This window comes from Simochromis diagramma, unplaced genomic scaffold (genome assembly GCF_900408965.1).
Source record: "Simochromis diagramma unplaced genomic scaffold, fSimDia1.1 OVJJ01000753.1, whole genome shotgun sequence".
Classification (NCBI taxonomy): Eukaryota; Metazoa; Chordata; class Actinopteri; order Cichliformes; family Cichlidae; genus Simochromis; species Simochromis diagramma.
The window spans coordinates 19,746,720-19,774,508 of record NW_024387523.1 but is presented as its reverse complement, the minus strand read 5'-3'; the positions used below and the strand labels follow the sequence as shown (position 1 = coordinate 19,774,508).

Sequence of the window (27,789 nt, the reverse complement as noted above, 5' to 3'; positions counted from 1 at the left end):
CTTTGATTTTTTTTTTTTTAAACTAAGTTTAGTTTCTGTTAGTTACCAGAGTTTTGCACATTTCAGTTTTTAATGTTTGGAAATGTTTTTCTTTGTTTTGGTTTTACTTTTAGCTTTTTTAATTTTTATACTAGGGGTGGTATTTGTCAGGGGAAATTTTTGTTTCAGTGTTACAGCGCAAAACAAAATACTTTGTGAAAGCAGTTCCATTTTACTATTTAGTTACTGTTTTTAGTACATACTATTGTTCAGTCTTTCATTTCTATGATCAAAAGCACTTTTTAACACCTACTTGTAGCTGTTTTTTTTTAAAAAAACTTTAGTTTTAGTGACCCCAAGACGTGGTTTTGTTTAAAGCACACAATTTTCTTAAAAATGAGTCTTTTAAGATCCATTTGTTGGATTGCAAGAATTACTTAGAACAATCATAGCAACTTCCATTGGTGAAAACAAGCTCTTCAGATGAGTTGCCTGCTACATTTTTTTTTTTTTTTAATTTTGACTGTATTTCCTTTTTACTAAGCTACAGTAGAAACCCATTGTCCTTATACAGAGCCCGCACTGACATCCACGGAGAAGTCATCATTTCGTCAGGCTCCCAGCAAGCAAACAGCGCTGTGGTAGTAAAATGATTAATCAGCCACTTTGTTAACAGATAGAAAATAGAAGGTGTTTGGTAAAGGTTTGGTGAAGGTTTATGGTAACTGCATGAACATACTGGCGGTGGCCAGTGCTGCCCTTTAGCGCCTAATAGATGTGCCTATGGTATAAATTTGAAAATCCTAGGTAACATCACTCCATTTATTGCATTCACAAGATTTTCAGGGGGCTTGACCTCTGGCCTTGATTTTCCGGTCATGGGATTCACACTCATCTGAGAATTTTCGTCGATGCACCGATGTATTGAGTTATCACATTCACAGTCTTGAATGCCTGCTTGCCCAGCTGTGGGGTAAAAACCCACAGCATACAGCATACCTACTTTTTTTATTTTCATTTTTTTATATACGATGAAACACCTCACAAACAAGTAAACTCGGTATAAACGAAAAAAAATTAAATGTTTTTAAAGAGATCAAGATGGGCAAGATGTCAGAGTTGATAATGTCCCATGAAATATTTGGGAAACAGAAGCTTGACTTACCTCATAGCAGCTAATTAATGTTACTGACATTATTTCAAGAAAGAACCAGTCTTGCTGAGCCTCTTACATGTCATAAACAAAAATGTATTCCCTATAAATTAAACTTAACTCCATTGTATTTTGTTTGGATCACTATTTTTTTGTAATTTTGGCATCTTGCACCTCTTTCAGGATCCCACTGATTTTAATTAATTTCCATACATCAACAGGATTTATTAAACTTAAATAACTGAAATGAAAATAAATAAAAAACGAGACACTTTCAAAAGTTTTAATAGAAATCTGTAAAAATGAGAAGTTTAATGGTAAACATGAAAATGACAGTGATTGTATTATGTAGAAAAAGCAACAACACAACAATACATGTATCTATTTATGAAAGAAAACTGCACCGTAGCTACCGTGTACGTGAAACAGGTCTCCACTGGATATCAACTCATTTGTCAGTGCACTCGAAAAGGATCTGAAACTTCTTTTCCTGGACATTTCAGAGAAGGAGCTAATCGTGAGCTTGCTTCTTTAAAAACAAAATTAACAACAATAACAACAAAAATCAGACTAATAATAATAATTATTATAATAATGATAATAATAATAATAATCACAGCTTTTAAGAATGACATATTAAATCACAATCTTGACATAAAATTGCACTTCAAAATACTGGTTGGGTGAATAAATATTTGCGATACCTTTTTATATCCATTTTGGTAATACAGTACATAAACACAGCAATAGTATATTAGCTGTCAACAGGGTTAATAGGGAAACTGATTTAAACTTTGTCTATTTTCATTCCAGCTGCTTTTGCATATAGTACAGAATTTGCATATTAGCACAGAAATAAATAAACACCAATGACATCAAAGAAGGGTAAAAAAGATTTACAAAACATACTGCATATCTAACATAGTGTCCATATATATTAATAATATAATTACATAACAGCGTCATTCAGAAGCGGTGCTCAAGTGCTTTTGCGTTTTGTCGTCAGACTCAAAACAAGCGTGTGGTGATTTCTGGCCACAGGCTGGTCTTAGTCTTTTTGCACTGTCCCTTCAGACTCTGCCTCCTATCAGAGTTGTGTCTGGGAGGAAGGAGTCTTTTTTTGGCCTTGAGAGTTCTCAGGGTAAACACATCTTTCTCTAACAGGTGCATCTGCGCTCACCTCCAGGTGTCTCGTCTCTGTTCTGGGACTCGACGGCTGCTGGATGGTGAAGGATCCTTGATTCTTTTTGTTGGGTAGGACACCTGCAGGCATTTGTCCTGTCGCCTCAGGGTTCGGTAGGCTGGCTTGGCTGCTCAGCGGCATCTCTTTAAGAACGTCCTGGCGATGTGGCAGAGCGAGCCTTCCCTTTGGAGCCTCGCTCAGTTTCATGGATGCCCCTGAGGTGTTAGCAGTCGTGCTGCTCAGGAAGCTGTACATTTGCAGGGGGGACCTGGGCGGAATCATGTGAATCCCCCCAATTGGAATCAGCATGTTTGGGGCTCTGCTTGGCTGCTGCGAGTGCAGAGGAAGGTGACTCAGGAGGTTGTGGGCTCCACGAGGACGCATGGAATGCGAGGGGATGTGGGTCAGACCAACCTCATCTACACACTACAACAAAAACAAACTGAAATTTCAGTGGCTCTGCTGGTGGTAAATTCACCTACAATGAACAGTTAAGAGCAGACATAATGCCAGTTGGCTGGGCTTAAAGGTGCACAAAGTACAGTCTTAATGATCTGTCGATGATGTAAATCAATAGCAATGAAACAATGATAACCTTAGCTCTGATGCTGAGAAAGTTTTAAAAGCTGAGTTCTGCAGAGGTGCTCTGAGTTAGTTATCAACAATACAGACAATTTTAAAAGTCAAGCAAAAATAGGCAAGAATATTAAACATTCAATTTCTTTTAAATGTCAAATTAGCTGGTGGCCGTGCATCTGGGAGTCAGGGATATAAGTCAACTTAAACCCAACACAAGCTTTTGCTATTTGCTGGCGTTGCGGTGTGTTTGACCTCTCATGGCCACCGTATGCAAGTCTCCCTTTGAAAAAGCTGGGGCAAGGGCAATTTTACCACTACTTTCTCAGTGTTTAGAAACTGTTTCTGTCTCAGTTCATTTTCTGTATTTTGACAAGATATCTTTTTTAAAAAGCTATAAAAATATCTGTTTCATTTTGATATGGCCATCTATAGGATATAGAGTTGAAATTACGATTAAATGATTTGCAAATCACTGCATAGAGGTCCCCCCCACCTTTTTTTCCCCCTCAAACTGATTTTTACAGTGTCCCAGCTTTTGGACACAAATACTAGTTCTGCTCTAAAGTGGAATAATAAATAATGAAAAGAATCATGGCAGACTAAATATCGCCGCTGTCAGAGAGTGAAAGGGTTTGTGCATCCCGTGGCCTATGTTGTGGGGGGGCTTTTGCCCCCTGTTAGGGTCTCCCATGGCAAATTTGTCCTGAGGGACCAGACAGAGTGATTAAAAAACCCCTATGAGCTGAAGATCCAGGGAACAGTTGACCCTGCATGGGATAGAGTTAGCAGGTCCCTGTACTGAAGCAAGGCCTGGGAAGGTGCCCAAAGGCGAGCGCCTGGTGGTCAGGCCTTAGTCCATGGGACTCGGCCGGGCACGGCCTGAAAAAGGGACCTTGGCCCACCCTCTTGTAGGCCCAGAATGCAGGAGGCGCCGTAGGGGTTGGGTACAGTGTGTGCTGGGCAGCAGCCATGGGTGGTGACCCTGGTGGACCGATCCATGGCTGCCGAGACTAGAGATTGAGACATAGAACATAATTTCTCTGGTGGGGAAGGAGCCTGAACGTGAGACTCGACGTGAGGTTGAGTCTGTGCATTGAGTCGGACTCAGCTTAATGTACAGCTTGGGATCTTGAACCAGTCTCCTGGAGAGGAGTTGTACTATGTCTCAGTCTGGAGTTGCCCTTGGTGAGAGACTGGGATGGGTATCTTAGTATCCTCTCGGCTTGTTGCCAGTATGGTGGAGTTCTTCCCTGGTGGATGAAAGGGTTTGTTCCCTGGGTCGGGGAACGGGTCCTCACTGTCGTCTATGTCTATTCACTGAACGACAGTTCAGAGTACCTGGCCTTCCTGGAGTCCCTGACTTCTTGAGGGTGCTCCACCTGGGGACTTTCTCGTCTTACTGGGAACGCTCATGTGGGCAACAACAGTGAGACCCGGAAGCGCGAGATTGGGAGGAACAGCCTGCCAGATCTGAACCCGAATGGTGCTCTGTTACTGGACTTCTGCGCAAACCACAGTTCATCCATAACAAACTCCATGTTCCAAAATAAGGGTGTCCATGAGTGCAAGTGGCACCAGGACATCGCAGGCTGCAGGTCGATGATGATTGTGATCGTATCATCAGATCTGTGGCCATATGTTCTGGATACTCTGGACTGGAAAATCTATACCAGGGTCCGTCCATTAGCTGATTCAGGAGGAACCTGCCACTTTCATGCCAGTTGTGGAACACTAGACCAGCTCTTTAGCCTCCTGAGGATATTCAAGGGTTGGTCCAGTAAGGTTGACCGTTGGACTCCACCAGGGCTGCCCTTTGTCACCGATTCTGTTCATAATTTTTACGGACAGGATTTCTAGGCATAGTGATGGAAGGCTTCCACTTGTGTGGCCTCAGTATCTCGTCTCTGCTTTTTGCAGATAATGTGGTTCTCTTGGCTTCATCAGGTGGTGGCCTCCAACTCGCCCTGGAGTGGATCACAGCCAAATGTGAAGCGGCAGGAATGAGAATCAGCACCTCCAACTTTCAGGTTAAGGTCCTCAAGTGAAAAAGGATGGAGTGCCCACTCCGGGTCAGGGAATGCCTGAAGTGGAGGAATTTAAATATCTTGGGGTCTTGTTTATGAGTTAGGGGAGAGGGGAGTGCGAGATCAACAGAAAGGTTGGTGCTGTGGCTGGAGTACGGGGAGAGGGAGGTCTGGACTTCTCTGCTTATGCTGCTGCCCCCGCAACCTGGCCACAGATAAGTGGAAGAAAATAGACGAATGGATGGATGGATATTTTTTTCCTCCTTGTTTGAAATGTCCCATTTTCCAACATGGAAAGCTTAGGAAACATTACTGTTAGACTTTTTCGAGTCCAGTTGAAGTCTACTTGAAGCGTGCTTGCACAAGTGCTGTACTGCTGTGTAGTGTCTCCTTGTCAGTGTGGTTATTAAAAAAACATTTACAGGTACAGTAGGTACAATCGAACAGACGAGCTACTGTAGCTCAAACTGCTGAAAAAGTTGACGCTGGTTCTGATAGAAAAGTGTCAGAACCGAGCATCACAGTTTGTTGTGTATGGGGCTGCATAGACACAGACCAGTCAGGGGGACCATGCTGACCCCTGTCCACCAACAAAAGTGCCAACAATGGGCACATGAGCATCAGAATTGGACCATGGAACAATGGAATAAAGTGTCCTGGTCTGGTGAATCACATTTTCTTTTACATTGCTTTTACCCTGGGAAACACCTGGTAACCAGGATGTACAATGGGAAGAAGGCAAGCCAGTGGGAGTGTGATGCTTTGGGCAATGCTTTGCTGGGAAACCATGGGTCCCTGCCATCCATGAGGATGTTACTTTGTACATACCATCTACCTAAGCACTGTTGAAAATCACGTACACGCTTTCATGGAAGCTGTGTTCCCTGATGGCTGTGGCCTCTTTCAGCAGGATATTGTGCCCTGCCACAAAGCAACAGTGGTTCAGGAATGGTTTAATGACTTTAAGGTGTTGATTTGGCCTCCAAATTCCCCAGTTCTCAATCCAATTGAGCATCTCTGGGATGTGCTGGACAAATAAGACCGAATCATGAAGACCACACCTCACAACTTACAAGACTTAAAGGATCCATGCCTCAACAGGTCAGGGCTTTTTGGGCAGCCAAATGGGGACCAACACAATATTAGGCAGGTTTGTCATGAAGTTATATCTGATCCGTGTATATGCAAACACAAGAGGTCACTCTGTCGTGAATGTGAATCAGTACCTGCTCCTCTGGGACCCACATTAGTGTGAGGGGTATGTGGTGAAGTTTCACCATAACATGTTTGGTGTATACTTTTTGCTTATCAGTTTTTAATTAGGGTGAGCCGAGATACTCACCCACGCTATTTTTGTTGTTGACATGTGGTTCCAATCTTCAGAATTTAGTGATTGGCCTGCTTTTCCTTTTTTCCCCTGGTTACCCAGGGAAAACGTGTCTATTTGGGAGCTCTCCTGCATTATTTTAGGGCTAGGAGCTGCATGGTTGCTTTGTCTGATATAAAACAAGAGAGCTGCCTTTCCTTACCTTCCCAATAAATGTGACTTTAAAATAACCTCATATGTACCAGCCTATCTATATTTATTCTAAATGTTGACTTGCTGGAATTTAGCTGAACCACACAAGATTGGCTTTGTGAGCTGGAACCTGATTTATTTAAAAACCTTAGGCTAAACTAATAGAGTTGGATCAAGTCACAGGTGAGTGACGCGGTTTGAAGAAAAGCCACCTTTTGGCCAGTGGTAATTATACACGCAGCAAAATTTTGACTTAAGTGTACAAAAACAAAAAAATTAAATCGTTATGAAGAACACTCAAAAAATGTTTTGAAGTCACTCACCAGCCTTGCCGTAGATGCTTGTTCCCTTGGATGAATATGGGCTTGACAGTGAGCAGAGGTGTCAGCCAGGGAGCCCAGAAACCCATAGGAATGCGACCCCTGAGACTGCACTATTATAGGAGAGAGGCCTCTAACAGGGGAGATTGGTCTCTGTGAGGCGGTGGAGACATGACAACTGGATGGGGAGAGGGATGAAGGAGGAGCAGGGGACTGGCAAGGCCTGGGTGATGGGTTGCGAGATGGAGAAAGCTCGATTTGTGGAGTCAGGATTTGACTACTTGGAGAATGAGGACCTCCAGAGGATGCTAACGTTGAAGCGTCGAGGCGTCTGCGGGCAAACAACGCCCTTCTGGCACTGGCTGAGCTTTTCTGGGTGGAATCCCTGGAGGTAATCGGAAAGGATGAGCTGCCTTCAGACTCCCCCAGCTGATGTGCTGGATGAACCTTCTCTCTGTTAGTGTCAGAGCCTTCAGCCGCTGTGGACCGGCTGTCTTTGTTATGCCCGTCATACTTGTCCTTGGTGTTTGGATCTCCTTGATCTCCACTTTTCCCAGCACCAGAGCACTGATGACCTTTTTGTTGATTTGGCTGACATGATGAGATTTTGCAGACTTTAAGGACAGAAAAAAAGGTTTATTTTAAATTAATTTTATATTTAAATTTTTTCAAATTTTTCTTACATTAGTAAGGCAAAACATCAAGAACTTTATTTAGATTATTTCAAATTTGACATGTAGATGTCAACATGTAGAGAGTTTATGAAAGCTTAGGTATTTCAATTTCATACAAAACTTTACATTCATTCAAGACTTCAAAGGCTGCAATGCATTTTCTGAGTAACATGTAAAACAGTTACTATTACTTAACTCTTACTATTAACAGTAACTTATTACTCACTCATCACACACACGCTTAACTCTAAGTGAAAAATAGTCGATTGAACTTATTCTGATCAGCTTTTCTAGAACTGAAAACTCAGTCTTGCAGATCTTAATAAACTCAGTTTCATTTATCTAAATAACTCAATGCCACCTTTCCCTCATCTGCTACGATACTTGCTCTAATTAAGCCCTCCACCCATTCTCCCAACAGGGAGAAACCCATAGCCTGAGAGATTCTGAGAGAAACTAGCATGAACATAAATGACTCAAACGCAGTAGAAACTTTCATCTTGGGATTTTTCTATTCATTTTTATCGCATTCTGCATCTTGAAGGAATTTGTAGAGCAGGTCACTATGTTAAATTAAAGGCGAAATGCTGGCCTGGCCTCTTGTTCCATGTTCCATTTATCTAAAGAGGTTTGACATTTGATAAAATGTGTACATAATAAGGAGTTAGAAGCAGACATTTAACACAGTAAGAATAGTGCTAATAATGCTAATGTGGTAAGCATAGGACAAAAAAGAAGAGAAAAAGGAGCACAGGGCATGTAATTTACCAAGCAATTACTGCATTTATTTTTAGCCAAAAACAAGTTGTACCTTCATGTGTGTTCCCTGGATAACAGGAGGTTTCCTTTCCATGTCCCTTAGATATCAGGTGTTCAGTAAGACTCCCTGGAAATAAAAAAGAGCCGCTCACTGTTGATGCACAGAGAACACATACAAGAAACTTAAAATGAAAAAACATTTTATTGCCTGTCATTACCTGTAGCTTTGAATGCGGTTTCACAGAAACTGTAGTTAAATGATGGTGATTCCTTGGTGATTACTGTAGTATCGTCACACTGGCACTTTTCTCCAACTCCACCATGTGCGTCATCATACCTCTTATTTGATCTGCAAATGTAAAGAGAGAGAAAGAGGTTTCAGTCTGGTACTCAGGGTGTTTCCTTGTCAGTCAGCTCAGGATGATAGCAGCAATCAATATGAATGTAACAGGAGCTGACAGCCAGGCTGGGGGCCCTTCAGCACCTGTTAGTGACTGCATTTATCCAATGTAAGTGTAATGTCTGGTGCTGGCCTTTACAACATGGGAATTTCAAACTGTGGCGGCTGGGCTTGGGGTCCACACCACTTCACTTAGACTTCCTTCAGTGAGGCACCTACTTCAGCTTCAACAGAGAAGCTTTCATAAGCCAAAAACCAGCCCCCTCCGCCTCCCACCCTTCACAGCTAACACAACCACCAAGCCCAAACAAGAGGGAGCCTTCGATGCGGCTTCAGGTCCAGAGGTTTGCTGAAAGCGCAGCCAATAAAAACAGGCACAAGAGGGAGGGAAACCCTCGCCCAAACCAGCAGCTGCTCCAAATAAACGTGAAAAAACACTGAAAATAAAAACACATTCCTATGACAAACAATGGTTCTGGTTATAATTGGCTGTTTTTCTCTTCTATTTTCACCACAGGCTGTGTGGCTGGATAAACTCAGCAGGTATCATAAATGGTTGCTTTTACAGTGTCGGAAAACTTCCAAGTTAATGAAAGAGAAACACTTTGCCTTCGTACCTCTATACTGTACTCGGCAGGTATAAATTTCATGTAACACCCGTTCCCACTCAAGATTTGAGCCTAGAGCCCTTGGCTTTCCCCACTTCAAAAAAAAAAGAAAGGAAAAAATGGCAACATCCCACTAGCTTGCTGCCTCCGTTGTGTCTTTATGTTCCTCAGACAGACAGAGCAGACGGAGAAAGCAGAAAGCGGGCGGGCGTGAGGATGACTCACTCTTTTTAGGAAGGCTGCGATGAGCGTCAACATGAGTCACAACAGGGATTTGTTCGCAGACACACTCCTGAACCAAAAAAGAGACACACAGATGGCACCTCTCTGCACTCCCCTTATCACATCACAGCAGTGTTTATTTCTGATAGGTATCAAAATTACTGAGCATGTCTGGCTTAACCTCCCTGCAAATGAATCTGAGGAGATGAGTGTGTGCTACATAAGAATAGTAGAACGGACTGTGCCTACTTACATCTGTTCAAATGATATGTTAGTTTCAGAATGAGTGTTAGCCATTGCTCATCTTGTTTTCTTTTCTTTTTAACATGAACAGTGACTCTTGCCAAATTTGGGTAAATCGGAGGTAGTTCCTCCACTGATTTGCTGGGATTGGGGCACTTTGAGGTGTTTTACTGTCTTTGTGCCAATCCTGCCAAAGGATAACACTGTGTTCACATCACAGCTTATTATTCAGTTTTAAGTAATTACTGTGTGTAGTTCATATCTGTTACACATCATTAAGCACAGCTATTTTTACTATGGTTACTTGCATTTAAATGATTCTTTAATATACTGTGTTTCACGCTGATTTAGAACAGTATTTAAAATGAAGGTTGGAAGATTGATTAAATGCCCTGACAGCTAATCAAATGTGTCTTCCTGCCATGAGTAAGATGCACGTCAGTCAAGTGGCAAACATTAGGTTACAGGTTAAGAAATAATAAGCTCATTCAACCAAATAGCCTGGCCAACCTCTGCTAGGTCTGACAGGCCAAGTCTGGGCTACAAGGTTATTCTGGGGTCTAAGTCAGCGGTCCCCAATCCCTGGGCCACAGACCGGCACCGGTCCGTGAGAGTTGAGGCTCAGGTGTGAAATTTATGGTTTTCAGGGTTTTTATTGTTATTTTTTTAATCGTTAACTCTGTTTCCCTGGGTCTTTCCCAGTGTGTTATGAATACATCTTCTTTTGGTACCGGTACTGGTTTTATTTTGTTGTATTTATCCACGACACCTTAAAGGCCAGTCCATGAAAATATTGTCGGACATAAACTGGTGCAAAAAAAGGTTGGGGGCTGTTGGTCTAAGTAATAATTGTCGATAAGCCTACCCCCTCATTTTGATAAGTCTCTTTTAGAGTAATCTTAAGAATTATTTCTTTGTTCCATTATTGCAAAGACTTGAAAGAACAATATAAATACAGGAGAAAAAAAAAAATCATATTCCGATTTTCTAGAGTTAGGGTAAAGGTTAACTTTAAGGGTGAGGTCATCACCAATGAGTTAGACCTCACAGGGTTAATCTGCAAGCTGTTTTGAGAAATTATTTTTCAGAATGGCTAAAGGGTTGCTACTATCTACTATCCCAATTAAAAAACAAATACATCAATAAATAATGGAAGCAACATGCCTCAAACAACAAAACATGTAAAGACACATATTCAGCTCATTTTAACCAAAATACCCATTTTGCTCTCCTCCAAAATAGGGTTAGGATTATCACCAATGAGGACTTGAACCTCAGCGGGTTAATAAAACAAAATATAGTCAATATTTGACTCATCTTAATATTATTATGTTTTTGGGAATGCTTTTACAAAAAAGCATTATACCCATAAACCTACAGGAAACAGTTTCCAAACTAACAGCAAATGAAAACATTTTCAGAGCCTTTGTTTCACGTTTCCTCAGCATATTCCCAGGCCCAAGCTCTTTTTTTTGTATAGCATTTGTCCATTTTCCATTCTGTCTGTACAGCAGATTTTCTTTAATGACTAATGCCATGTCTGTACACAATGTCCGTGTTACACCAATACACACAGCCAACAATGTACTGCTGCTCTATGTGAATGGCTCTGATGGCTGGTGTAAATGAATCTCTGCAGGAGTAGAGGAAGCTAGGTAGTTTCCTGGCTTCAGGCCTTCAACAGATGGACTCTGCTGGTGCAGACAGCCAACCCTTAGCCTGTCCAACGTAACGGACGACAACAGTTTCCAGAACACAGAACAGAATGTGACACATGCTTTCTGCGCTGTAAGTAATATAAATAAAAACAATGTATCATTATTACCCAACAGTGCTGGATAATCTTACTTGTGTTACAAAAATCTTAAGGTTATGTATATAACCCCGGTTCTCTGAGTAGCATGAGTGAGTGTCTCACTATGGGGGAACGCCTCCTGCGTGACCTCATCAGAAGCTCAAATACCATTACGCCAGCCCTTACAGGCTGGCTAGGTGACGCCTATGTCAGGAGGGGCTAGTGCCTCCCTATATAATAGGCTGACATAGCGTCAGATGTCATTCAAAACGAGCCCACCTCTTCCTCGCTTCCATAGCAAGGAGGGCGGTCTGGTGAGACACTCACTCATGCTACTCAGAGAACCGGGGTTCTATACATAACCTTAAGTTCTCTTTCATAGCATTCGTTTCGTGTCTCACTATGGGAGAAATACTGACTCCCGGATTGCCAGACATGCCTGTTAAGAAGACAACTGTCCCCAACAGCACTTCACAGGGGAGAAGCCCCCACCCGGGAAGAACCTGCACTGAGGACTGAATGCGCTAGGCTAGGTGCCGTCACATCTAACCTGTAAAACCTAGCAAATGTATGAGGTGAGGTCCAGCATGCAGCTGCACACACCTCTTGAATAGAAACTCCTCTAAAGAGAGCCCATGAGGTTGCCAGACCTCTAGTGCAATGTGCACGCAAGCCAGCAGGAGGCTGAAGGCCCCTGCTAGTATAGGCCAGGGCAATTGCTCCTACTATCCAATGGGAGAGGCGCTGTTTAGACACAGGCTTTCCCATATGTGGTTTAGCCCAGGACACGAACAGCTGGTCACTTTGTCTGACACTCTGGGTTCGGTCCATGTAAATGCGCAGAGCACGGACTGGACACAAGTTATGCAGCCGCTGTCGCTCCTCTGAGGAGAAAGGCGGTGGGCAAAAGGCCGGCAGTTCTACAGGGGAAAATGTGCCGATAACCTTCGGGACAAAGGCAGGGTTGAGCTGCATACTGACCCTCGTATTATCCGAGGAGAACTGAATGCATGACTGATGCACTGAGAGAGCGTGGATCTCTCCGACACGTTTAGCAGAAGCTAAAGCAATTAATAGAGCCGTCTTCAAGGACAGAAATTTTAACTCAACCTGTTCCAGGGGTTAAAATGGGCAACAGGAGAGCGCAGCTAATACTGTGGGAAGGTCCCTCGATGGAGCCAACGGCCTAGATGTAGGCAATTTACGCCGTGCACCCTTCATGAAACGGCATATTAAGGGATGCTGGCCAACAGTCTTCCCCTCAAAACCAATATGGCAGGCCGAAATTGCTGCCAAATACACCTTGATGGTGGAGATTGCAGCCAGATCTGCTTCACCACCTCTGGGTGAAGCTTCCAGTCCCCATACAGTGGGTTGCCCCTGGAGAGAAGATCTGCTCCAAAGTTCAAGATTCCCGGCACGTGAGTTGCTGTCAGTGACAGCAGGTGGACACTGCTCCAGACTATCAGTCTGTGTGCCAGTGTATGTAACTTGGGGGACCCCAGACCCCCCTGTCTGTTGATGTAGGCCACAACGGTGGAATTGTCCGACCTCACTAAAACATGATGACCTCTCAGCCAAGGGAGAAAGTGTTTTAGCAACGGGTGAACCGCCAGCAGTTCCAGACAGTTTATGTGGGTGGAGCGCATGTGAGGGCCCCATTCCCCATTCACTGTTCTGCCTTCATGGGTGGCCCCCCAGCCTGAAAGAGAGGCATCTGTGGAAATCACCTTCCTGGCTGAAACTGCCCCCATGGCAACACCCTGAGACAAGAAACCTGGCCTCTTCCACTCGCGGAGAGCGAGCGAACAGTCTGCAGAGACTCTCACGCGACGATGGCCGTCTCGGTGAGGGTCCAGTCCCCGCGAGCCCACCCAGCACTGAAAGCCTCTCATGTGCAGGCGTCCCAGTGTTATCGCCACTAGAGAAGAAGCCATCAGACCGAGCAGCCTCTGGTACTGTTTGAGGGTCACTGTGTTGCCTCTGCGAAACAGTGCTAGGGATGACCGTATGGCCGCTGTTCTCTCCGGGGACAGAAAAGCCCTCACCCGGAGGGAGTCTAGGCTGAGCCCTATGAAAGTAATGCATTGAGTTGGCGTCAATGTGCTCTTTTCCACGTTTATCTGGAAACCCAAACTCTCCAGATGGTGTATGAGAGCATTTGTGTGACAAGTCGCTCCCTGGCGGGTTGGGGCTGCCACCAGCCAGTCGTCGATGTATGTGGCCACCCGAATGCCCTTTTCCCTGAGCGGGGCCACTGCTGCCTCGGTGCATTTCACAAACACCCTTGGGCTCAGTGAGAGACCAAAAGGCAGGACTACAAACTCGTATGCTATCCCCTGGAAAGCAAATCTCAGATACTTTCGGTGTGGGGGATATATGGGGATGTGGAAATAAGCATCCCTCAGGTCAATTGATGTGAACCAGTCGCCCGCTCGTACAAACCGTAGCAGCGAGGCGTGCGTCAACATCCTGAACTTGTATGTCCTTAAATGCCGGTTCAGGGCACGGAGATCCAGAATGGCTCTCATCCCCCTCCCCCCTTTCTTTGGCACAAGGAAATACCTTGAATAAAATCCGCTGTGCATTTCCTCGGGAGGGACAACTCTTATAGCTCCTTTGTCTCTCAAGGTGGAAATTTCCTCCAGAAGAAAACTGGCAGACTCACCCAGAGCACGAGAGTAAACGATTTCTTTGAAATGTGGTGGAGCGACGTTGAATTGCAGCCTGTAGCCCTTTTCCAATGTCCTCAGCACCCATGCTGACTGAGTGCAGGTGCTCTTCATGTGGAGAGACAGAGGGTTCACTGGCCACTCCACCGAAGATGGCATTTTGGCGCCCCCTTGTGGTCGCAGCGCGAAACATATGCCATTTCGGTGTCCCATCACCTCTGTCACAGGCGAGCGAGGTGACGGGCTCATCTGCATCATCACGTTTGATTTTTTCATGTGTTTGCCAACACTCGACAGCGCCCTCGGCAAACTGCCTCGATGCGCGTGTCGGGTTTTTTTTAAATACAGAATGCACGAAAGAGGTGCTTGTGAAACAACACTGCGAACTTTGGCTCTTTCCCTCTGGCGGGTCCGGTGACAGGAACACCGGCCCGAGTTAAGCACTCTGTTTGGAACATGTCCTGTTGAACTTGCTCTGGAACGGAGCTGAGAGGCAGCCCATGAAGGTGAGAAATTGGGTTTGCTCCCACCTAGAGGAGAGGCTGTCAGGCTGGCCGCTTCTTCCTCCTCACGATCGCGGCAGCGGGGAGAGGAGGAGGGGCCGCTTGAGGTCTGGCTTGGGGAGACTGTTTCCGAGTCCATGGATTCTTATGGTAAATGGTAAATGGCCTGTATTTATATAGCGCTTTACTAGTCCCTAAGGACCCCAAAGCGCTTTACATATCCAGTCATCCACCCATTCACACACTGGTGATGGCAAGCTACATTGTAGCCACAGCCACCCTGGGGCGCACTGACAGAGGCGAGGCTGCCGGACACTGGCGCCACCGGGCCCTCTGACCACCACCAGTAGGCAACGGGTGAAGTGTCTTGCCTAAGGACACAACGACCGAGACTGTCCAAGCCGGGGCTCGAACCGGCAACCTTCCGATTACAAGGCGAACTCCCAACTCTTGAGCCACGATCGCCCGTATGGGCCCCGGCAGCCTGGGGGGCTGCCTGCGTCTTAGGCACTTTGGGAATCCTGAAAGCGGGGACCGGGCGAGATGCTGCCTGCGTGAATGACTGGCGCGGTGCCGCTGGGGTGGCGTGCTGGGCCCTCCTCAGCAGGCAGAGTTTCAGAGCCTCATCGTCTCTCTTTTTCTCCTCACATCTCTTCTGCATGGATGTAACAGCCGCACCGAAGAGACCTTGAGGCACGACAGGGGTGTCGAGGAGTTCCTCTTTCTCCTTGGTCGTCAGGTTGGTGAGCCTGAGCCAGCGTGCTCGCTCCTGAAGAACCATGAGGCCCATGGCTCTCCCAGTAGCCTGTATGGCTACCTTGTGGAGGCGGAGGACGTGGTCAGTTATAACACAGATTTCTTTTCACACTGTGGTATCTGGTTTAGTTGTCATGTCCTCTTCTAGCTCAGCTTGGTAAGCCATTAGCATAGAGGAGGCGTTGTGGGCTCTTACTAACAGAGCCGCTGCCTTGTAGCACTTATCTGTAAGGCTAGACTGGAAGCGGTCTGCTTTGGAGGGGGGAGATGGGGCCGATGAGGACAGAGACTTCTTCGGGTGAAGATGGCTCGCTACCAACGGCTCCACTTGCGGCATCTGGCGGAGGCCGATAGACTCCATCCCCTCACAATCCAGCAGGGAGCTCCCCACGATGGGGTGTTTCTCGCTATAAGGTTTTGCTTTCCACGTCACCGCTATCTCATCGAGTAGATCCGGGAAAACAGGCAACACATGCTTCCCCGTCTTTTTCGCCTTCGGCAATTTCTTTCCGTCAAAACGAGACTTTACAACCTCTGTTTGTACGGCGGGCCACGGGATGTTGAGCCTAGCAGCTGCGCGCTTGCACATGTCCTGCATGTCGAGATCCAGGGGAGACGGCGGTGTCAGTTTTTCAACCTCGCCAGTAGCCGAGGGCTTTGCAGCCCAGCTGATGCTAGCCAAGGAGGTGGAATCTTCCTCCTCGTCGTCAGACAGCAGGGGCTCCGAGTCAGCAGACTCATCTCCGTCCTCGTTGGCATCTCCTCCCCAGGTGACTCCAACATCGGGGAAAAACTCACGATCTCCGTCTGCCTCCAGCGACGGGAAAGCGGTCGCGATGGGCTGAAGGTCTGCCTCTACCCAGCTCGCCCCTGGCGTTGCGGCCAAATCATCGGGCACCTCAATTTCTCCTTGCGCCGCAGCAGCCTCACACAGCAAAGGGTCGCCACCCGACAGGTTAGCCTGGCGAGCTAGCCTGCGGCGGAGTAGTTTGCGGTGGATACAGTCTTGTGTGGGTGTCAAGGCAGCCTGAGCGTGAGATAAACCCAGGCATGCCACACACACGGGGTGTGTATCCCAGGCAGAAATCTTCTTGCCGCCAGGACAGAGTTTTGCAACTTCGTTGGCCGTCGTAGCCATGGTTGCGCACGTTAGCGAGACCGACACTGAGTGCGGAGAATATTGCTATTCCTCGCTAACGTGGGGTGAAAAGTGTTGCTACTTTTCTACAGGTATTGCTACCTAATGTGTAAAACTGCTAGCGTCGAAGGGTATTGCTACCTGATGGTGAAGCTAGAGGTACCTTTGTTAGCAAAGTGTTGCTACTTTCGGAAAATATTGCTACTTCCCTTGGTGAAAGTATTGCACCAGCACTAGCTACAGAACAGTATTGCTACTGCTTGTATGCTAGTGGACAACTGAAAAGCTGGGAACAAAGCGCCCAGCGACCGAGTTGTTCACTCGAATCTGTGGACAGTTTAGCTTTAGCACCCAATAGCACAGTTGTCTACAGGCTTCTGTGAGAAGCAAGAAGAGGTTTTTAAATGATATCTGACGCTATGTCAGCCTATTATATAGGGAGGCACTAGCCCCTCCTGACATGGGCATCACCTAGCCAGCCTGTAAGGGCTGGCGTAATGGTATTTGAGCTTCTGATGAGGTCACGCAGGAGGCGTTCCCCCATAGTGAGACACGAAACGAATGCTATGAAAGAGAACCTTAAGAGTTATCTGCACAACATGTGGCTCAAACAAAGAACCATGCCTTTTTCCTCCCACACACTAGCGCTTCAATCAGCTGATTTTCGTTTTTGTGCAGAGAAGAGGAAAATGGTGACGCTGTCTATAACTTCAGTGGTTTGAGATATGGACATTACTGTTAGTTCTGTTGCATAAAAGGACAAGAGTACGTTGGTAAAGTGAAAAAAAACTGTATTATGCTGCTAACACAGAGCTTGCAAAGAACCTAGAATTATTCAAAGCTGAGTGCATGCCAACCTTAGACCAGCAGCCAGACCCTGAACTTTAACAGGTAACAAAGGCAGTAATGAGCAGTCAGGCTTGCAGCGTAGCAGCCTCCATTTCTATCTGTGCATGTTTGTAAAGTAGAATCCCTGTGATAATTCAGCTTTGCGTTTTTAGCTTTGTGTATTGTTAAAAATAAATAAATAAATAAATAAATAAATAAATAAAATCGCAGGCGTGTGTTCTCACTAGGACAAGCCTTTGTGTCAGTATGTAGGACTGTAGCCTGAGGTTTATAGTATTAACTGGTAAATATGAGACAATACATTGGAGGTCATGATACAGAGTAATACAACGTGCACATTATGAGTTACAAGTTACTTTCTTTGATAAGTAAATATGTAATGTAGTGCATTACTTTTAAGAAAAGTACTGAGTAATGTATAACATCACATTCCAGAACCCAACACGGTTAGCTAACATACTGCTGCGATTATCAGGAGATCATACTCACCCTCTCTCAGAGACCCGAACTTCATTTCTGGAGCATGACTGGATCTTTTCCTCCTCTGCCTCGTCCTCCTTCTCTTCCTCCTTCTCCTCCTTTCTGTTTGACTTGTTGTCATCCACTGATGTATGTCCTTTCTTTGTTCCCTCGTAGTCTCTGTAGCATGACTGCTTTTTGCAGACCTACACTCGAAAGAGACACGGGCAAATTCACCAACTCTGCTCCAGCATGCCCAGGGAGACAAAAATTGGGAATTCTCATTGAACGATGTATTTTATTACATGTGTTAAGACACACGCTTCATTTCAACAGTTTAAATGTTGACCCCGTTAAATGACATTTCCCGTTTTGGATTCTATAACAAAAATGGTAAGGAAAGCTAACCCACTCTTTTCTATGCCTCCTATATGGAGTGTCTCAGTGTCTGCTCTACTTCTTATCACCTACCAGTCCTTACATTTTGATCAGTTTTATTTGATTCTTTTCGTTCAGTTCTGTTACAATAGTAATGATTAGGTCTACCGACAGGTGTAATCAGTGGTCAGTGTTGTAATTACCTCTGTGGAGGAGGGTCTTTTGTCGTCCTCTTGCTCCACTGACTCTGCTGCCTGCACTGACATGGGGGATAGTGTATATATGGATGGACTGAGCCTCTGCTTGCAGTGAAGCAGAGAGAGAACTGTCTTGCTGGAGAGGCCAGGTGGATTGGGGTCATAGCCACTAGTAGACCACGACGAATACACTGAGGGCTTCTGTTCATCCAGAGCAGAAGGGTTTGGTTTAATGTAGTTTAAATAGCACCAGCTGTTACAGGTGCTGGACAGCAGACTGGGGAATGAAGGCCCAACATGCGAGACGGGAGAGCAAATAGCAGGTAAACATGACTCCTGTTTGAGCTTGTGCTTGCAAGTCTCAACTGTTGCTTTGTCAGAACAACCCATCTCCCTCTCCTCTTCTTCTTTTACTCTTTTCTGCTGCTGCTGTGACTCTGGAGGCAGCTCCATGCTGTTTGAGGGGGAAAGCATCCGTTTATTGCCCCCTGAGCCTGATAACCTGAGGCTATCATCAGACCACAGTTGAAGATCTGGACTCCTGTCCCTGTGGGGTCTTTGTTCAGCTGTTGAAACACCTGCACTTTGTGGGACAGTACTAACTGCCTCCTGGGGCCTAGGGGAGGTGGACTGAGACAATGTGGTGTATATGGCGCATGCAGGGGTGTGTGTGTCTGTTTGGAGGCGCACTGCAACTGCTGGATCCGTGACTGGCCTCAATATTTCTAGATTGGAACTGATGTTAGGGGCAGACTGCCGAACATGGGAGTGACTTACTGAGTAGTCATCGTCTTGTGGAGGAATCTCTAGTTTCAGCCCTGTAGACATGGGGAGATAGCGGGCTCTGGCAGCCCCTGATGGTCCATGCGTATGATATTGCTGTGGTGCAGGAGCAAGGGCCTGCTCTGTATAGGTCTCCTTTTTTACAGTTGTAGATGGGTCATGAGGAAGGGACAGTTCTGTGCTCCCAATCAACTGAATATTTTGAGTAAGTTTCCACTGAGAAAAGATATCTTTGCACTGCAATTCCACTGGATTATGTAAAACAGTGTCCCCTGATAGAGAAGAAGAAGAGGGCCTGCTGCAGTGTACAGAAGTTGGGCTTTTTGCTTGAGAAGATCTGCTTGGGTTGAGATATTCAGGACCACGGCTCAGGATCGTACACTCCTCCTCCTCCTCATCTGGATCACTGATAGCAGTGTGTCTCATTAATAGACATTTTCTTCTTTCTCTCCACCCAACTGCAGAGCGCTCAGGGGACAGAGAGCTGTAGTCAAAAGACTTACTGCGGGTCTCAGCCATGAGGACACTCTGTTGTGGGTCGTGAGGGGCCTGTTCAGATGCTGAGCGCCTCATCTCTCTGTGCTGATGCACCCCCGGCACCGTCAGCATATGAAGAGCTCTTGATCTCCTTAGTGGCGTTGATGTTGCAACGTCCATGTCCTGTCTGTTTGACTCTTCAAAGGACGTGGAGCGACTGGATGCATATGATGCACTACTATCCTGACTAGGGCTGCGGGGCAGGGACAGAGAGTCAAAACTAGATTCTCCTGATGACTGGGCAGCTTCAGCTAATCGTAACCGCTTCTTCTTTGGAGGAAGCTTTTCAATAGGGAGCTGTGCCAGAGAGGGGCTTCTCTGCGGCCACTGAAATTCATCTAGTTTCTCTTGATGTTTTGCTGTGGTGGTAGGTTCGGCTGAAGTGTCTGTACTCATGTTGGGATCCTTTGTCACCAGGATCTCTGGAACCTGCACATTGTGTTGGCGCACCAGCTTTCGGGCTGCTAGTTTTGGTACATGTTGTTGAGGTTGTTTTTGAGGCAACAGCTGATGATCTTCATGAGGTGGAGAGTGCTTTGTTGCCTCTGCACCTGGATTCTCATTACTCAAGGATTCTTGTTTTTCAAAGGAACTAGTATGCTGAATTACTGAACAAGTTTGCAATGCAGGCTTCCTCTGGCCCTCATAAGCTGCACTGCTTTCATCTTTGCACTGGCCTGAAGACAGGGAAGAACAAGGTAAAGAAGGAGAAGAGGGGTCATCAAATTCAAAACTCTCCTCTTTCCTTCTCTTGCGCATTACTGAAACGCCTGCCCTGACTGCACTGTTCTTTACTTGTGAACACTCCATTTGCCTAATTACCACTTCATTGATGGGTTGATGTGATAGGCACAGGCTCTGCTTGTGTTTTTTATAACCTACCCAATCTTTGCATCCTGTGCCACAGGCCTCACACTCATATGGCTGTGGTTGACTTTGCTTACAGTCAGGCACAGTGGTTAAGCTGTCAGAGTAAAATGAAAGAGAATCCTCGTGTTCCTCTTTTGTAAGTTCTGTACCAAGTGGAATTTCAATTGCTGGCTGTCGTCTTAGCATCCCATAACGACGTGAAGGCTGTCGTTCGTCAAAGGACTGACTTAGGCGACATTTGCTTTGGCCGCCACTGGTGGTCTCAAATAAACTGGCTTCAGGTGGCATTGAATGACTTCGCACCAGCGGGGTGGTGGACGTTTGGCTAGCTGGCTGCTCCATATTTGAAGGTGGGTGATGAAATTTTTCACATGGAACTCCCATAGTGATAGAGCCACTGCTTTTATAGCCCACATCGCCAACCTTGGGGCTATGAATGAGCGGTTCTTTCACAGTTGAACTCTTCTGAGACTCAGAACTGTTCTTTCTGGAGAGTGAGAATCTCCTTGGTTTTACACTGTCAATTTTACTGGTATCCACCACTGCCTCGTTGATGGTGATAAGTTTGGTTATATGGTCGATGACCTGTTTCTTGGGCACCGTGAATGAGATGCTTTTGTCCTCCTCACCAGAGGGATGCTGGTTTTGATGACGAGACATCCTCTGTAGGTGTCCAAAGCGTCCATATTTACCAAGTATGATCTCAGCATAGCTTTTGGCACTTGTGTTGGGGGGGCTGTCCTGTGACTGCTCTGTACTTTCAGAGCGAGAAAAATAGCCAGATTCTGTACTACCTCTACTACCTAAAGCTAAAGATGACGCCTTTTCATCAGATGAGTCTTGAGGAGTGTGTTTTCCTCTGCTTAGGCGCAGGGCCAATCTTTTTTTCACCGCATAGGAGTAATTGTTTCCTCCAGGGCAATCTTTGGCCATGTCCGTTTCAACACTCTTGATTGAGGCTCCACTGTCTTGTCTTTCTGAAACAGAAGAAGCTGATGATAGCTGTCTCGTTTCCTCGTCCGACTCTGTGGCTTGCTCCGCTGTCGATTTCGACTCCCCAAGTGCCAGGCCTGCCTTCACCCGGTGGGTATGAGATTTACGGTGTTTGTATAGGTTACTCTTGGTCTTAAAAGAGAACCCGCATGGGGCACAGGGATAGGGCCTTTCACCCGTGTGGGAGCGAATGTGTTTCTGTAAAACACTAGGCTTGGCACATGCACGGCCACAGTAAGTGCAAACATATTTCCCTGGTCTCTGAGGCTTACGCTCACGTTTCTGCTTTGGGGTCCCTTCCTGGGTTTCTGGTTTAGACTGGGCAGGGTCGCCTGCTGAGGAAGGTGGGATTTCTGGAGTCAAACTCAAACCTGTGGTTGGTTTCGTTGCTGTCGATGCCTCCTGTTTATTCGCCGGTGCTGTATCTGAGTCAATGCTCTGCCGCTGGTGTCTGAGACGTTTGCGTTCTGGATTCTGCCTTCTGGATTGTTTGGGCTGCTGTAATGTGCCATGGGGCTTTGGGGAGCCGGTTTGCTGTTGTTGACAGGGCTGGGGGGGAGACTTGGGCTGAGGGCCTCGCTGTGGAGACTCCTTCTGAGAATGTTCTTGACCTCCGGACTGCTCCCCAGTGGTCAGGCGACTATGCAAGGCCTCCATAAAATGGAAGGACAGCCTCAGGTAGACACGTAGGATGCGTCTGCCTGAGCCAGGCTACAGAGTTAAAGCCAAAGCATTAACTGGGTAAGAGGTTTAAGGTGAGCAAATCTGATCAAAATATCCACCTTACTTGACTTCACTTCATAATTTTTTGCTTGTTTTACTCAAATTGTTATTGCTTGACAAAGGAACGATGCCATCAAATGTAAAACAGTAGCATCAACGAATGCAGTTGTGATATGCCATGTGCTGTGGAGGAAGTCCTCTGCCATCCAAGCATTAAGCATTCCATCATGAATCACACAGACTCTGTTGCTCAGCTGGTTCAGTTCAATGCACAATTCCTTTGTCTTCTCAACATGTAGATCTGCAAAAACAAACAAGTCGTTATATAGGATAGTGCATACAGTTCAATACTGAGAAACAGATAACCCTCTGGCCTCTCTGTTTGCCAGATAGGAATATTTATGTTTTGTGTTGCATAATCACTCTATGTGTCATAACATTCATCTTTCGCTTTCCCGCGGCTGCTGCCTGTTTTAAATTAGAATGGTTTATGTAATGTTTTGTTGTAAAATATATCAGCATGCAGTAAAAGTGATGATTCTGTTAATATTCCCTGAGAGAAGCAGTATGCGCACCCAACTGTGACTTGAACATTCAAATAACATCATTTGATTTGGTCTTTAGTGATTGCCTATTTCTTAACGATTGCAGAATATCATTATGTCAGACAACACATTACACATACTGCCCACTCCCATAAAACTGGTCTGATCTTTCTGCTGCAAGACAAGAAATGACCAACAACAAAAAACCAGAGAATCTGCCACTTGATCCATTTGATTGTGGAACTATAATGTCCTAATGGTTTGATTATGAAATTGACTTAGTGATCACTTGTACTCTTTCACACTCGTACTGCTGTCTTACAAGCACCTTTTTCATCTTTGGTGTTAATGAAATTGCAGCTTTTGAAGGTTACGTTGTGTCGTCTACTATCAAATGCAAAATGATGATCATCAGACTGTGCTAACATACAGTGCTGCCACATTGCAGGACATGTGAAGGACTCTACCTGTTTCATCGGATTAACTGATGATTTTAGATATTTTAAAAAGGGCCAAGCCAAACGGAGGCGACGGATGGCTGCGAGCTGTGAGTGCATACAAAAGGTGACTCAGTGGAGATACTGAAGAAAATTCCCAGTGTTACTTTATGCCAGCATGCTGAAACAGTAAACAAGGCATCCCACGCACTGACCAGCTGGTTTCTACACCCACATTCTGGTGGAAGACGGCAAAGCTGCTGGATACTATCCAAATTACTGATAACAGGTTGACAACCATCTTTGATTTAACTTGTGAGAAGAGTATACGTGCCAATACTGGATGAATAAAAAACAATCACTTTATACTACCAGCAAAACAAGCATAGTATAGGAGAGTTATAGAATTTGTGCAGTTTGCAGAGGACCATAGAGATCATAGCTCTCTTGCCATAAGCCTAGTAAGTGTTAAATGTAGGCCAATCAGGTAGTCTCTACCAGGGCTTATAGCTTGTAGTGGGAAGGCAGACTCTTGTTTGTAAAACTCGAATTAACACGTCTGTCTGAGAGTTGTTTGGGGCATGTGCATTCTCTGCATGAAGGTGACAATGACTGCTACTAACAACTAGTCAAATAATAAAATAAAATAAAATAAAAAAATTGGCTCATTTTCACTTGCTCCAAAGTTAACTATGAACTGTTCATTTACACCTCACATAACATGGGTGCAGCCAATGCACAAACGAGCCAAACATTTCTCCTTGCACCCCTCACCTCACATATCTACTCTCTGCATGAACTTTCACAAGGCTCAGTGCAAGCAAAGCTGGATTTTTACTTGAAGGGCTGTTAGACCTAGAATTGCTTGGGGTTAAAGGAGCATTATCCTTTATTATCCTCCATTAGTGAAAATACAGAACAATGTTAAGCCCAAACATTTATCTGGTTGTTGTTTGTTTTTATTATTTTCAAAAGTTCTTGTATTTTAGTAACTGTTTCAGGTCTTTTTAATGTCTGAAAAATTAATTACATGGGCTAGGTAACAGCCCAGTCACACTAAACTAAAAATAGAAGGCAACCTCCTTCCATTTCACAACAAATGGTGCTTGTCTGATGAATGCACTGAGATTTTTTATTTTTTTTTATTTTTTATTTGGCAACTAATTGCAAGTAGTTACAGTTACTAACTGGTTCCTGAACTTGGGCATGCAACACCCTCAGCTTCTGGGAGACCACTTTGAAACACAAGGCAATTGCTTGCAGTGCCTGATGGGAGGCAATCTCTCTTTAAAGAACCATGGCCCCTTTCCGATTGGAAAGGTTTGCAAATAATTGTCATCTAATTTCTAAATGCAGATAGATTGCAACTTGTTGACAATCAGTCATCTGTGACGTGTCTCTTTGTAACAGGAATCTTCACTTAAATGGTTGACAACTGGTCATATTCTGATTACATTCCTATATAGAAGTAGGACTGCTGAGCACCTGTATGATTTTGCAGGTAAATCGCAGTCCTATTTGTGAAAGAATTTCCGAATTTCTGGCTGCACTCTGAATGCCAACTTGCCCCCACTCAGACTGAGAGCAGACAGGCTCCATCTTACTGCCATTTTATGGCACCAAACTTCCTTTGGAAAACAACAACTGACTGTAGGTGGGCGTGTATCTGGTCCTGGTCTTTCAAGTGCAACAAGACTGGAAATTAATTGCACACGGTCGTAATAATTTTAGTCATGCTGCTGTCTCCAACCACTGCATATATCATAATTGGCATTAAGGACTGTAGCTTGTGTCTAAATAATATTAAAAACAGAAAACTCCTCAATGCTTAGGCCTTTAAAGGGGGGTGGTAGGAGTTATGTGGTAACGGAATTAAATTTTTAAAACTAATAATCAAATACGATTTAACCACTGTTCTCTCAAATCAGGCTAACTAGCATGCAAGTCCATGAGCACATGGCTAATTAGCATCTAGTTTAGATAATCATAAAACAGAAATACAGAACCAACACACAAGAATGTCAACATTTGTATCAAAAATTGGGTGTCAGTTAACCAAAGTGCATTCTTGAGTAAACTCTTCTTGGGGAAGTAAACTTACCAAACCTCTGATACTCAAAGTTCCAGTAGCTTCTGCTAACAGGAAACATGGGTAATGTGCAGGAGGTAATGTAGCTGCCAGGTTTTTGCCAAGCAAGAACATTTATGCTATATTTATTTTAATACTTTCTGTTATACTCTCCCTGTGAGGTCCAACGTTGTGTTATAAGAATGGGTGGTGTATCATTTAAAGTTACGCCTGATATGCTTTCTAAGAAGATGGTAGGTCTTTTCAAATCTTACACAATCCATGGCTTTGTTCCACTGTTATGCGTTCAAGCTGTTGAGTCCACGCTTAGTGACAAAAAAAAGAAAAACAAGAAAAAAGCTTTTCTCAGAAGGCAGTGATATCAGCGATATATAATACAAGCTATTTCACTGCACACCTGACAAACCTACACTGGCACAATATGAAATTTTCCTCAAGTTTATCAAATGGTTGCAGTGCTGAGTGTGCATACAGTAACAGTTACAGTCTGCAGAAACTGCTTGAAAATCACGAGATACTGAAACGTAACAAGCCAAATGAGAGAAAATAAAAGGGAACAAAAACTAAACTATTTAAATGACATGTCCATTCACCCACACAAAGAAAGAGAATATTGTATAAATGGCTTTAAAAAAAAATATTGTCAATTTCCCGTTCTCGCACTAATGGGCACCCAGCGGTGGTTCCTATGGTAACGGCCCTAAACCATGTGGTAGCAGATGGAAGGAGAGCTGGAGGGCTAAATTTATCTTCCAGTATCCTCACTGACTACAGAGAGAGAGTGTGTGTGTGAGAGAGCGCGAGAAGGCGGCAGGCGAGGTGCCTCCCTCCCAGAAGCTACTGTTTTTTTGAGAGGAGCACACCAAGAGAGGAAAGAAAAAAATCAATAGTTTGGGAGTTTTCAATTGGTACTACACCGATATTCCATTCTTTCAGGAAGAATCAAAGCCAAATCCAGACACTGGGATGCGAAAGAACCACAGACCAGTTGACAATTTCACCACAAAAAATAAATAAATAAATAAAATAAATAAAAAAAAAAATATTGGTGCTTTTTCTCTAAACTAAAAAACCTACATTCTGACTACCAGTGCTGCACTACTGCAGACAATTAGTCTTTAAATATTATTGTCTTCAAAGATGCAAACAGGGACATTCAAAGCATCCTACTATAGAGAGGAGAACAATTTTTAAGCACTTTCTTAATGAAAGTCAATAGATATGTGAACCCCTTCGGACTTGTGTGACCCTAAAAGCATTCTTCTGTTGTTGTGTTATCCACTATGTTGTCAGCTGAGCACTAGCAACGCTGTCGAGCCCAACAGTGCAGCTTCATCAGCAGCCTGATAACGGTGCTCTCTGGAGGGACAGGGGAGAGCCCTTAGTGGATACACAGTGTTCCCTTTCTCCCTGTGTGTGTGTGTGTGTGTGTGTGTGTGTGTGTGTGTGTGTGTGTGTGTGTGTGTGTGTGTGCACTTCGGAAATGTTCCCACAGGTCCACATGGAGGACATGCCAAGCATAAGCGGCTGGATGCACAACACAGGCAGCTCATTCACTCCTAGCTTTAATACCTACACAGCCCACGGACCACTCGCTACATGCACTCTCTCCTTCATTCACACACACACACTCACTCTCTCTACAGAAGCTGTCTGCATGTGTTAAAATGGGCAAAAAATAATCCAAAAAACATTAGGCTGACTTCAAATGTATTCAAGCACACTGACGCAAATGATTCTCGTGCTTTTCCACCTCTCGCTGCCTCACTCATGTAGCAGCCTTTTGCAATAACAAAGACATGAATGAAGAATCCCCCCCTTCCTCCCTCCCTCCACAGTTCCCACATCACGTCACACGCCTCATACATCAAGATCACTGCAGATGACAAAAAGGATATCAATGGACCCCCCTTTTTTCTTTCTTTTTTTTTTTTTTTTTACCTGGTCGCAGGTGGTGTTGTCCTCCGATTCTGAATGACTGGAAACAGGGAGAGCAGAGAGACACGAAGACGAGGAGAGAGAGAGAGAAAGGATGAATGAGAGTTACGCTGAAGGCAGAGAGAAAGGTAATCGAGTCTCCGCTCTACGTGCACTGGGCTGACAAACAGGTAGCTGAGTATATTATGTCTATGAATGAGAAGGAGGGGACACGCTCTCTCCCTGTCCCTCTCCACCTCTTTGATACACCCCCCTCCCACGTCCTGGTGTCTCTGTTTTGGGTTCGTGTGAAGCAGTGGCTCCTTATATTGATGTTGACGTAAGCTTGTGTTTCTTTTGGCAGCGGTTTCTGCTGCACAGCTGGCAAAGCGGTGAGAGGTAAAAAAGACAGGGGGAGTGCTCTCTCCTGCCTAATTGAACTAAGAGGGGAGGTGAAGGGGGCTTACTTCAGAATTTTTAAAATA

General features: G+C 45.0%; 1 protein-coding gene across 7 annotated transcripts in view; it reads right to left on the bottom strand.

The window, feature by feature from the left end:
* Positions 1–314: 314 nt before the first annotated feature.
* Positions 315–27,789, bottom strand: part of hivep3a (HIVEP zinc finger 3a) — a 57,834-nt gene continuing 30,359 nt past the window's right edge. For 3 of the 7 annotated variants that reach the window (XM_040020334.1, XM_040020335.1, XM_040020336.1), the window contains 6 exons: positions 18,417–27,365; positions 17,866–18,041; positions 8,409–8,539; positions 8,243–8,317; positions 6,761–7,371; positions 315–2,741 (listed from right to left, as the gene is read on the bottom strand). In XM_040020334.1, the coding sequence (XP_039876268.1) occupies positions 2,220–2,741; positions 6,761–7,371; positions 8,243–8,317; positions 8,409–8,539; positions 17,866–18,041; positions 18,417–22,250 (5,349 nt within the window). In that variant the 5' untranslated portion in view covers positions 22,251–27,365 and the 3' untranslated portion in view covers positions 315–2,219. The remainder of the gene's footprint in view (positions 2,742–6,760; positions 7,372–8,242; positions 8,318–8,408; positions 8,540–17,865; positions 18,042–18,416; positions 27,366–27,789) is intronic. The other 4 variants (XM_040020337.1, XM_040020340.1, XM_040020338.1 and 1 more) reach the window with 3 other exon arrangements.